The sequence below is a fragment of the Bufo bufo genome, chromosome 1, assembly GCF_905171765.1.
Source record: "Bufo bufo chromosome 1, aBufBuf1.1, whole genome shotgun sequence".
In the NCBI taxonomy this organism is placed as follows: Eukaryota; Metazoa; Chordata; class Amphibia; order Anura; family Bufonidae; genus Bufo; species Bufo bufo.
The window spans coordinates 765,001,739-765,014,081 of NC_053389.1; the positions used below are offsets into that span (position 1 = coordinate 765,001,739).

The 12,343-nt window shown below is 44.8% G+C and overlaps 1 protein-coding gene across 1 annotated transcript in view; it reads left to right on the forward strand.

Moving 5' to 3' along the window:
• RASAL3 (RAS protein activator like 3) overlaps nucleotides 1–12,343 on the forward strand; it is a 71,647-nt gene that overhangs the window by 31,129 nt on the left and 28,175 nt on the right. The window contains exon 12 of the mRNA XM_040414714.1: nucleotides 9,630–9,866. Within this exon, the coding sequence (XP_040270648.1) occupies nucleotides 9,630–9,866 (237 nt within the window). The remainder of the gene's footprint in view (nucleotides 1–9,629; nucleotides 9,867–12,343) is intronic.

Genomic DNA, 12,343 nt, shown 5'->3' on the forward strand with positions numbered 1-12,343 from the left:
TCCGACACCGGAACCCACATCCTCTCCTCAGGACCATAACCCTTAGAATGAACGAGGTACTGAAGAGAACCGCGGACAATGCGAGAGTCCACAATTCTGGAAACCTCAAACTCCAGATTGCCATCAACCAAAATCGGAGGAGGAGGCAAAGAGGAGGGTACCGTGGGCTGGACATATGGTTTTAAGAGAGATCTGTGAAATACAAGATCAAGATGGAAGGCAACAGGATTGATGACTGACAAGATTTTATAAGGCCCAATAAACTTGGGACCCAATTTCCAGGAGGGAACCTTCAGTTTAATATTTCTTGTAGACAACCACACCAGATCACCCACATTCAGGTCCGGACCAGGCACACGTCTCTTATCAGCCACACGCTTATACTTCTCACTCATCTTTCTAAGTTTACTCTGAATCTTTTGCCAAATGGTAGACAAAGACGAGGAATATCTCTCCTCCTCAGGTAAACCAGAAAGAGCCGCTCCCGAAAATGTCCCAAACTGCGGATGGAACCCATATGCACCAAAGAATGGTGACTTATCAGAAGATTCCTGACGACGGTTGTTCAGAGCAAACTCAGCAAGAGGGAGAAATGAACACCAATCCTCCTGGTTCTCTGCCACAAAACAGCGCAAATATGTCTCCAGATTCTGATTGAGGCGCTCAGTCTGACCATTCGACTGCGGGTGAAAAGCAGAAGAGAAGGACAGCCGAACCCCCAGGCGAGAACAGAAAGCCTTCCATCTGGACACAAACTGCGTGCCTCTATCGGAAACAATATCAGAGGGAATGCCATGCAATTTAACAATATGGTCGACAAAAGCTTGCGCCAACGTTTTAGCATTGGGTAAACCAGAGAAAGGTACGAAATGAGCCATCTTGCTAAAACGGTCCACCACCACCAGGATCACCGACTTCCCTGAGGAACGAGGAAGATCCGTGATAAAGTCCATGGACAGGTGTGTCCAAGGACGGGAAGGTATGGGTAACGGGAGAAGGGAACCTGAAGGCCGTGAACGAGGGACCTTAGCGCGAGCGCACGTCTCACAAGCAGCCACAAAACCCTCCACCGACTTACGAAGAGCCGGCCACCAAAATCTCCGAGCAATGAGATCTACCGTGGCTCTACTCCCGGGGTGACCAGCAAGAACAGTATCATGATGCTCCTTGAAGAGTTTGTGACGTAGCTCAGGAGGCACAAACAACTTCCCAGAAGGACAACGGGCAGGTGCCTCAGTCTGGGCAGCCTGGACCTCGGCCTCCAAATCAGAATATAGAGCAGAAACAACTACCCCCTCCGCCAAAATGGGACCCGGGTCCTCGGAGTTTCCTCCTCCCGGAAAACAGCGAGAGAGAGCATCAGCCTTCACATTTTTGATCCCAGGGCGGAATGTAACGACAAAATTGAATCTGGAGAAGAACAGAGACCATCTAACCTGTCTCGGATTCATACGCCTGGCCGACTCCAAGTATGCCAGATTCTTATGGTCGGTAAAAACGGTGATAGGGTGCCTGGCCCCCTCCAACCAATGGCGCAATTCCTCGAAAGCCAACTTGATGGCCAACAACTCCCTATCTCCCACATCATAGTTTTTCTCTGCCGGGGAGAGTTTTTTAGAGAAAAAGGCACAGGGTCGCCATTTGGCAGGAGAAGGGCCCTGGGACGCAAAACTCTCTTTAATCTTAGAAAAAGCTGCAAGCGCCTCCTCCGACCAAGAGGAAAAATCTGCCCCCTTTTTTGTCATGTCAGTGAGGGGTTTGACAACAGAGGAATAATTCAAAATGAACTTTCTGTAATAGTTCGCAAAACCCAGAAAGCGAATCAATGCCTTCTGATTCTCAGGAAGCTCCCACTCAAGTACAGCACGGACCTTCTCCGGATCCATGCGAAAACCAGAAGCAGAGAGGAGAAAACCCAGAAATTGAATCTCCGATACCATAAAAAGACATTTCTCCAGCTTGGCGTACAATTTATTTTTCCGCAGAATCTGCAGAACCTGAAAAAGATGATCCTGATGGGTCTGAACATCAGGGGAAAAAATCAAAATATCATCAAGATACACCAATACAAATTTCCCCATTAAATGGTAGAAAATACTGTTAACAAAATGCTGAAAGACGGCCGGAGCATTCATCAGGCCGAAAGGCATAACGAGATTCTCGAAATGCCCGTTAGGGGTATTAAAGGCCGTTTTCCATTCATCCCCCTCTCTGACCCTGACCAGGTTCTATGCGCCTCTCAAATCCAATTTGGAAAAAACCTTGGCCCCAACAATTTGGTTGAAGAGGTCCGGGATCAGAGGAAGGGGATAGGGATTGCGAATCGTGATACGGTTCAGCTCCCTAAAATCTAGGCAAGGTCTCAGAGAGCCATCTTTTTTTTTAACAAAAAAAAAACCAGCGGCAACAGGTGATTTTGAGGGACGAATATGCCCCTTATCGAGACTCTCGGAGATATAGGTTTGCATTGCGATTCTTTCCGGTTGTGAGAGATTGTAGAGGCGAGCTTTTGGCAGCTTGGTGCCGGGAATGAGGTTAATGGGACAGTCAAACTCCCGGTGAGGAGGTAGCTGCTGAACACCGCTCTCGGAAAACACGTCCGAGAAATCAGAGCGAAATGATGGCACAGTTTTAGTAGACACCTCTGCAAAAGTCGCTGTAAGACAATTCTCTCTACAAAAGTCACTCCACTCATTTATTTGCCTTCCTTGCCAATCAATAGTGGGGTTATGTCTAGTGAGCCAGGGTAACCCAAAAACTAGAGGAGAAGGCAATCCGTTAAGGACAAAACAAGATATATCCTCCACATGAGTGTCACCTACAGCTAACCGGATATTGTGAACAATGCCCTTCAGAGATCTCTGTGAGAGTGGAGCAGAGTCAAAAGCAAAAACAGGTATATCCTTTTCTAATGTGCCAACCTGAAAACCATGCATGGCTACAAATTGAGTGTCAATAAGATTGACGGCCGCTCCACTATCAACAAAAATCTCACAAGAAATGACTTTGCTCTCTAGCGCCACCCTGGCAGACAGGAGAAAATGGGAACTGCAGGTCAGAGGAAAAGCATCAATTCCTAGATCAACTTTGCCCAAAGTAGCAGATGAAGCAGAGTTTGATGATCTACCTTTTGAGGTTTTTCTCTTATTATCGCTCTTAGTACAGTTCAAGAATCTCCTAGACGGACAAACATTTGCCAAATGACCTATGCCGCCACAACAAAAACACACCATACTCTCTGAGGACTAAATCCTCTTTTATCAGGGGCAAGTCGACCTAGCTGCATGGGCTCCTCCTCAGAGGGGACTGAGACAGGATGAGGCCCCTGCACACTGAATGAGTCCGCACCACTGCCCCTAGACTGACAATGGCTGGACAGAGAGGTCTCGTTTCTTTCTCTTAGACGCCTGTCAAGGCGTACCGCCAATGACATGGCAGACTCTAAGGACGTTGGTCTCTCATGGAAAGCAAACGCATCTTTCAATCTCTCTGAGTGACCATGACAGAACTGACTCCGGAGTGCAGCATCATTCCAACCTGAATCAGCTGCCCATCTCCGAAATTCAGAACAATAAAGCTCCGCAGACAGTTTGCTCTGGCATAAAAAACGTAAGTTAGATTCGGCCAGAGCAACACGATCCGGGTCATCATATATCTGCCCCAGGGCCACAAAAAATCCTTCCACGGATCGAAGGGAGGGATCCCCTGATGGCAGCGAAAAAGCCCAAGTCTGAGCATTACCCCTGAGCAGGGAGATGACAACCCTCACCCACTGCTCCGCAGTGAAGACGGATCCAAAGACAGGCTGGCAATATCCGGAGTACTTGCTGCAGCAGAACACAGGTCCAGTGAAAGGATAGCATACAAGGGAAGATACTCAAGCAAGAGCTACAACTCAAATGAGAAATATAATCCACACACTACAAAAGCAGGAGGGGTGATTTAAAGGCAGGGAAATCAAACGCAGGAGGAACAGCTGGGAGGAAGGAAACAGAAAGTAAAGAGCTCATCACAGGGGCGGAGAAACAGAGCAGTGAGAACTCCTCCAAGCTCTGGTAGTGACAGGAGCCCAGCGGAGCAGCTGAGGAGATAGAGCGAAGGAGCCAGCACTGGGAAGCAAGTAATTATCCTTCCCTACGTACATCTGCCTCCCCCCTACGTACATCTGCCTCCCACCAAAAGATGGACAACCCCTTTAAGGCCTGCAATAGACTATACGGTACACAAGTGGGACCTTAGTAGACACACAGTTTATAAGATGTAACTTGCATTTTGTGTTTCAAAGAACTATGCATATATTACCTAGGGTGTGATTGTTAGCCTACCCCTATGCACACCTCCCAAGTGTCCTTCTTTTGGAGGGACAGTCCCTCTTTTTGACCCAAGTGCCCCTGTCCCTCTTTGTTCCTTAAATGTCCCTTTTTTTATCGACCTGTGAAAAAAATGTGCATGAGGAAACTGCTCCAGAAACTGCTGATTACTACCCTGAGGCGTAGCTATAGGGGGTGCAGAGGTAACAGTCGCTACCGGGCGGAGGAGCTTGAGGGGCCAAAGACCCTTGTGTCAAGACACCTGTATTATAGAAACTGCATGCTGGGAGGACTCTGTCATAGATTTTCACTGGGATGCAGAATCGTCAAGTTACACCTCTGGCTGGAGGGAAGGGGTTAGATCAAGAATTTGCCCTGAGGGGGAGTACCATTTAAATTTTTGCCTCAGGTAGCAGGAAGGCTATGTGGTCCCTGGCCCCTGGCCACAAACCACTGAGGGAAGACGGGCCCAAGCTGAACTCTTGCACAAGGGCCCATGAGCCTTTAGCTATGCCCCTGTTGCTACCTGTATATTAGACCTCACCTTATATATTTATCATATCATTATTTTATATTTATATACTTATAAAGTACAAGCAAATAAAATGAAACCCCACATGGCTTAACAAATAGTGTAAAAAGTGCAATAAATGACAAAAAGAGGGCCTTTAAGAAATACAAATCGGAAGGGGCAGCTGTAGCCTTTAAAAAGTATAAAGAACTAAATAAATTACCGTATCTAAGGGGGTAATAAAATCTATGGAAATACACAATGAAATACAGGTGGCCAAAGAAAGTAAGAACAACCCTAAAACATTCTTCAAATACATAAATGCAAAAAAAAACAAGGTCAGAACATGTAGGACCCCTAAATGATGGTAACGAGGTAGTGGTCACTGGGTATCGAGAGAAGTTAGAGCTCCTAAATGTTTTTTTTTTAATCTCTGTATATACAAAAGAAAAGAGGCCATCTCATGAGGGTGGTGCCACTGGTGTAAATACCTCAAATAACATACTTTCCTGGCTGACTGCAGATATGGTCTGTGAACAAGGCCCCGAGTCCAGATGGATTACACCCAAGAGTTCTAAAGGAGCTCGGTTCAGTTATTGCTTTGCCTCTGTTCAGAACATTTACAGATTCTATAATGACAGGCATTGTACTAAGAGACTGGCGGAAGGCGAATGTGGTGCCCATTTTCAAAAAGGGTGCTAGGTCTTCACCAGGAAATTATAGCTTAAGATCCATATTGGGAAAAATGTTTCAGGGCCTTCTACAGGACTACATACAGGATTATGTAACTGTCAATAATATAAGAAGTGATAGCCAACATGGTTTTACTAAGAACAGAAGCTGTCAGACTAACCTGATTTGTTTTTATGAGGAGGTGAGTAGAAGCCTGGACAGAGGGAAGGCTGTCCATATTGTGTTTTTGGACTTTGCAAAGGCGTTTGGTATTGTCCCACATGCAGGGCCGGTTTTAGACAAAGTGTGGCCCTGGGCAAAAGTTTAAGTGGGGCCCCAAAAGAAATATTGCACAAACAACACATTCACACATAGCCTGCCTGCACTGATTGCGGATTACACATGGTTTTTCCACGCAGATTCTCGTGCAGAGAAACTGCAGTGTAATACAATCAAACTGGTGTAAAGTAGAACTGGATTTCCAAAAGAGCTGTCAAAAATGAAAAGTGAGATCTGATTGGCTGCTATGGGCAACTAAGCCAGTTCTACTTTACACCAGTTTGATAAATTACCCCAAATGTTCCTATAGTGTCCACAGCAGCTATAATGTCCCCTATAGTTCCCCCAATAGTAATAATAACACCCTATATTGTGCTCCAGGTAATAATCCCTGTATAGTGTCCCCAGAAATAATAGAATTGCCCCTACAGTGCCTCCCCAATAGCAAGGCCCCCCACGCTGCCCCATATAGCAATCCCCCCATAGTAATTTTCCACCACACACAGTAATTTCCCCCACATAGTAATTTTCCCCACACTGCCCCACACAGTAATTTCCACCACACTGCCCCCATATAGTAGTTTGCCCCGACACAGTAGTTTACCCCACACAGTAGTTTACCCCACACTGCCCCACACAGTAATTTCCCCCACATAGTAATTTTCCCCTTACTGCCCCACACAGTAATTTCCACCACACTGCCCCCATATAGTAGTTTGCCCCCACACAGTACTTTACCCCACACTGCCCCCACACAGTAGTTTACCCCACACTGCTCCCACACAGTAGTTTACCCCACACTGCCCGCACACAGTAGTTTACCCCACACTGCCCCCACACAGTAGTTTACACCACACTGTCCCCACACAGTAGTTTACCCCATACTGCCCCCACACGGTAGTTTACCCACACTGCCCCCACATAGTAATTTACCCCACACTGCCCCCACACCGTAGTTTCCCTCACATTGCCCCATATAGTAATTTGCCCCCACATAGTAATCCCTCCCATAATAATTTGCCTCCACACAGTAATCCCACCATAATATTTTTCCCCCACATAGTAATTTGCCCCCATACTGCAATTTCCCCCCGATGTACTGTCTCTTCACATGTCCTCCTGTGTGTCCCCCCCATGTCCCCCAAAGTTGGCACATAAAAAAAAAATAAAAAATTAAAAGCTAAATACTACTGTGTGGTAAACTACTGTGTGGGAGCAGTGTGGGGTAAACTACTGTGTGGGGGCAGTGTGGGGTAAAGTACTGTGTGGGGGCAAACTACTATATGGGGGCAGTGTGGGGCTACTGTGCCATGAGCGCAATGGCAGCCACGCACACTTCACTGTGTTGCATCCTGGCACAGGCGCTTGCGATGACATCATCACGCACGCCTGTATTTCACTACCGCATAGGCCTCAGGCCTACTAGGCCTGAAGCCTATGGCGGTGATCGGCGGCAGGGTAGGGAACTATGCGCTCCCGTGCCCCGCTGCAATATGTGGGCGTTTGGGTCAGCGTTGGACCCCTGTCACCGCCAGCTCTCTGAGAAGGTCTGGCAGACGTTTTTCTGTACCTCTTGCATGATGTTCTTTGTTTTGGTTTCACTTTGTCATCTCCTTTCCTTCTCCCAGCTGTCATCTATTTACACTGATTGCCTCCCTTTATATTCCCTCCCATACTGCCTCACTTTGCGGTTTATACTACTTCCTAGATTGTAGTCACTGCTGGAGGCTGCAACTGCTGATTCCTCAGATAAGTCTTTTTCCCTTTATTTGTGTTTCCTTGCTGGCTTGATTCTAGGTGACCCTGACTCCGTCCGTATTAAGTGCAGGGAGCTGGTGGTCGTGTCCCCTCACTATTATAGGGTTTTCAGGTGTCACACAGTCTAGGTACGAGGGCATGCAATCGTCTACCATAAAGACCTTGGCAAATGAGGTTCAATATAGATAAATGTAAAGTTATGCACCTGGGGGGTAATAATCTACATGCAGCATATGTCCCAGAGTAAAACTGGGAGATTCACTTGTTGAGAAGTATCTGGGTGTATTAGTAGATCATAGACTAAATAACGGCATGCAATGCCAGTCAGCTGCCTCTAAGGCCAACAGAATTTTGTCTTGCATTAAAAGAGGTATGGACTCGCGGAACAGGGATGTAATATCGCCACTATACAAATGTTGGTGCGGCCTCAACTGGAATACGCGCTTCAGTTCTGGGTACCAGTCCATAAAAAGGATGCCCTAGAGTTAGAAAAAGTACAAAGGAGAGCAACTAAACTCATAAAGGGCCTGGAATATCTCAGTTATGAGCAAAGATTAAATGAACTGAATTTGTTTAGCCTTGAAAAAAGACATCTAAGGGGGGACATGATTAACCTGTACAAATATATAAATGGACCATACAAAAAATATCAAGGGAGGCTATTCTGTGCTAAACCCCCTAAAAAAACAAGGGGCCACTTCCTACGACTAGAGAAAAAGAGATTCAGTCATAAGAGGCTACAAGCATTCTTTACAGTAAGGGCTGTGAATCTCTGGAATAGCCACAAGAGATGGCTTTAAAATAGGTTTAAATGACTTTTTAATTCAAAATAACATCGAGGCTTATGAAAATGTATAGAAATCTTGTTGTACACACCCTTTCCCTTTGGCCCAACCCCTTTTTAAAAGGAAGATGGACATTGATCCAGGGATCAATATAGTAGGATTACAGGTTGGACTTTATGGTTCTTTTTTCAAACTTAACAACTATGTAACTACGGTATATGTTTTTTCAATATTTGCTACAATTTGGAAGTGGTCTTCCTGTGCAAGAAAAAAACTGTCCCAGGGGTACCTTATTGATTCCCCGTCACTTTAGTTTTGGTGCACTCTACTTCCTTCTGCTGTCTCCACATGGCAGGAAATGGCTGCAGCCATGACCGGCCTCACGACCAGTGATCGAATCTTACATACAAAGCCTTAAGTTTACCTCTTTGTCCATCCACAAAGTTGGATGTTAGGATCAATGAAGGGTCTGGCCTACATATATAATCATGAATACACAAATATAGATGACATGGATAAATATAGAGTAGTGGGATGTACCTTTTGATCTATACTCAACTATTAACAAGGTTTTCAGACCATAGTACATGGCACAATTTACTAGTTGTTAGGGGTACAACTGCTGGGAACTCCAATGATCTTTAGAACATAGGCGGGCCAGTATACCAGAACTTCCCGTGGTGAGAAAACCCTTTAACCCCATCCAGGCCTTGTACTACTTGGAACAACTGTTACAGCAGTCCAATGAGTGATGCATTTCCTAACTCTGTGATTAAGTGCACAAGAGAAGAGACAATGGAGAGTTAAACGGGTTTAGAAAACCCATTTTATACACCCAGTTAGAGAACCCAGTTGCTCCTGTTCGGGATCTTCATGTCTTGACCAGACTGAGGAGCAGTTTCAAAAGAACATCTATTGCTCTGGAGGACCTGTCTACATTAAACATATAACCCATTGATTAGAATGGTCAAGGTGTAATTTTTAGTTTCCCCTGTTGTGGCGCTGTAGGGAGCTCGAAGACTTACTACTGGGTTTTCTCACAGATCACTGCTGATTGCTGAGGTCCAATTAGTGATCAGCTTATTGTCAAGGGACCCTTCTAACTAGTAGGTATTGTCCAAAGTGGATAACCCCTCTAACCTCAACCTTAGTACACCATTGATTTTGCACAAATGTTAGAGGTTTTCTACCATGGCATATCCACCAGGTACATCATAAATGTCAGATAGATGAAGGCCCACCATTGTTTTTACATAGCCTAAGTATTTTAATCACCTAACATCTCTTTTCATGTTTTTTGGTGGTTTGTTACAGGGATTTTCCGCCGGATCTCCTGGCAGTGTTTTCCAGCTGGCAAGAAAAAGTTGTCATGCGAGGAAGACCAGAATTGGGTTCCCGACTGGTCAGTGCCTGCCTGTTCTTGCGTTTCCTGTGTCCAGCTATCCTTTCCCCAGGACTATTTCACCTCTCACCTGAACATCCTCATCCTCTTGCTGCTCGCGCCTTGACCCTGGTGGCCAAAGTTTTACAGAATCTGTCTAATTTCACAAGGTGATGATCCAACATAACCTTTAAATTTTCCAGGTGATATTTAAAGGGGTTTTCCTGTACTTAGATATTTATGGTCTATCCTCAAGCTAGGTCATCAATATCATATCAGTGCGGTTCAGTCTTCCGACACCCCCATTAATCAGCTGTTTTAGTCAGCCGTTGGAAACTATACAGTATACGGAGCAGGAAGCACAAGGTTCTGTCCACTGTGTAGTAGCCTGCTATGGTTCTGCAGCTCAGATCCCATTCTAAGAGCTGGAAACTACTAAGTGGACCGAGCCTTCCATCCACTTTACAGTTTCCAGCAACAGTGGCTGTCCAAAACATCGAATATTGATGATGTATCCTAAGGATAGGTCATCTTAGTAGTTCCCCAAGTTGAGGAGGTCCTTAGAGATCCCTTCAATGATGCCCTAACAGGGGATATCGACAGGGATTGTCTTTATAAGATCACATTTCAGTGTATATTCTTTAATATGAAATCTATATACAAAGTGGAGTCACTTTGCAAACTCATTACTTATCTTGTGCTGAGTCACAGACTGTATTATACACTCACCTAAAGAATTATTAGGAACACCTGTTCTATTTCTCATTAATGCAATTATCTAGTCAACCAATCACATGGCAGTTGCTTCAATGCATTTAGGGGGGTGGTCCTGGTCAAGACAATCTCCTGAACTCCAAACTGAATGTCAGAATGGGAAAGAAAGGTGATTTAAGCAATTTTGAGCGTGGCATGGTTGTTGGTGCCAGACGGGCCGGTCTGAGTATTTCACAATCTGCTCAGTTACTGGGATTTTCACGCACAACCATTTCTAGGGTTTACCAAGAATGGTGTGAAAAAAGGGAAAAACATCCAGTATGCGGCAGTCCTGTGGGCAAAAATGCCTTGTGGATGCTAGAGGTCAGAGGAGAATGGGCCGTCTGATTCAAGCTGATAGAAGAGAAGTTACAACCGAGGTATGCAGCAAAGCATTTGTGAAGCCACAACACGAACAACCTTGAGGCGGATGGGCTACAACAGCAGAAGACCCCACCGGGTACCACTCATCTCCACTACCAATAGGAAAAAGAGGCTACAATTTGCACGAGCTCACCAAAATTGGACTGTTAAAGACTGGAAAAATGTTGCCTGGTCTGATGAGTCTCGATTTCTGTTGAGACATTCAAATGGTAGAGTCCGAATTTGGCGTAAACAGAATGAGAACATGTATCCATCCTCTGATTGCTACTTCCAGCAGGATAATGCACCATGTCACAAAGCTCGAATCATTTCAAATTGGTTTCTTGAACATGACAATGAGTTCACTGTACTAAAATGGCCCCCACAGTCACCAGATCTCAACCCAATAGAGCATCTTTGGGATGTGGTGGAACGAGAGCTTCGTGCCCTGGATGTGCATCCCTTAAATCTCCATCAACTGCAAGATGCTATCCTATCAATATGGGCCAACATTTCTAAAGAATGCTATCAGCACCTTGTGGAATCAATGCCAGATAGAATTAAGGCAGTTCTGAAGGCAAAAGGGGGTCCAACACCGTATTAGTATGGTGTTCCTAATAATTCTTTAGGTGAGTGTATTTCGGAGCTGAATTCACAATTCTGCTAGTCTAAACCATTGAGAGACACATCTCTAGCAGCACAGCCGATTTCATATAACACAATGCTTTCTGCTGTATTGCACTTTCTTACTGTACAGACATTGATTAAAAAAAAGGGGGTGCTGAGAGATACAGACTCAGCAGAATACAGAATTATGAATGCAGCTCTGAATGACAATAAAAGCTGGCTATGAGACAGTCTATAAAAATAAACAGAAAATAAGTAAAGTTTTTGAAACTTCATGAAAAGAAGCTTATGGGATTTTAAAGGGATCGTCCAACCTTAAAAATACAGCTTGATCATTATATGATATACAATTGCCCAGCCTTCTAATATACTAGCATTTCATGATTGAAATCTTTACTATTTCCAAGATGTCTTAGAATGGGAACATTCTCATTTACAACCAGAGACTGAAACTCCATTGTGACCTAGCCTTGCTCACATAGCAGAGGTTTGTTACAATGTATCAGTGAGATAACAATCGTGTGAGATTAAGAAACCTTCTTCTGTCTTGGAATCCAAGTCGATAGCGCTGATCTAACCTGATACACTGTAGTAGACAATCAATGGGGAGTTCTAAGATCCTGCTCTGACTTGACCCTTAGTGCCCTTTTACATGGGCCGATAGGTTGGGCAATGATCGGGGATGAGCAATGTTCATTCCTGATCATTTTCCCACTTATTAGCTGCATGTAAATGAAAACATTTTCTCTGCTGTATAGGGATGAATGATTGTTGCTACCTCATACAGATTCTTTGCTTGTGAATAGCAAGTATAGGAGTATTTTCAGTGCTGCATTACCGATGTGATCATCTGATGGTCCAAACATCAGTTAATAAGGACATTAAGACCACAAAGGTCAACGTT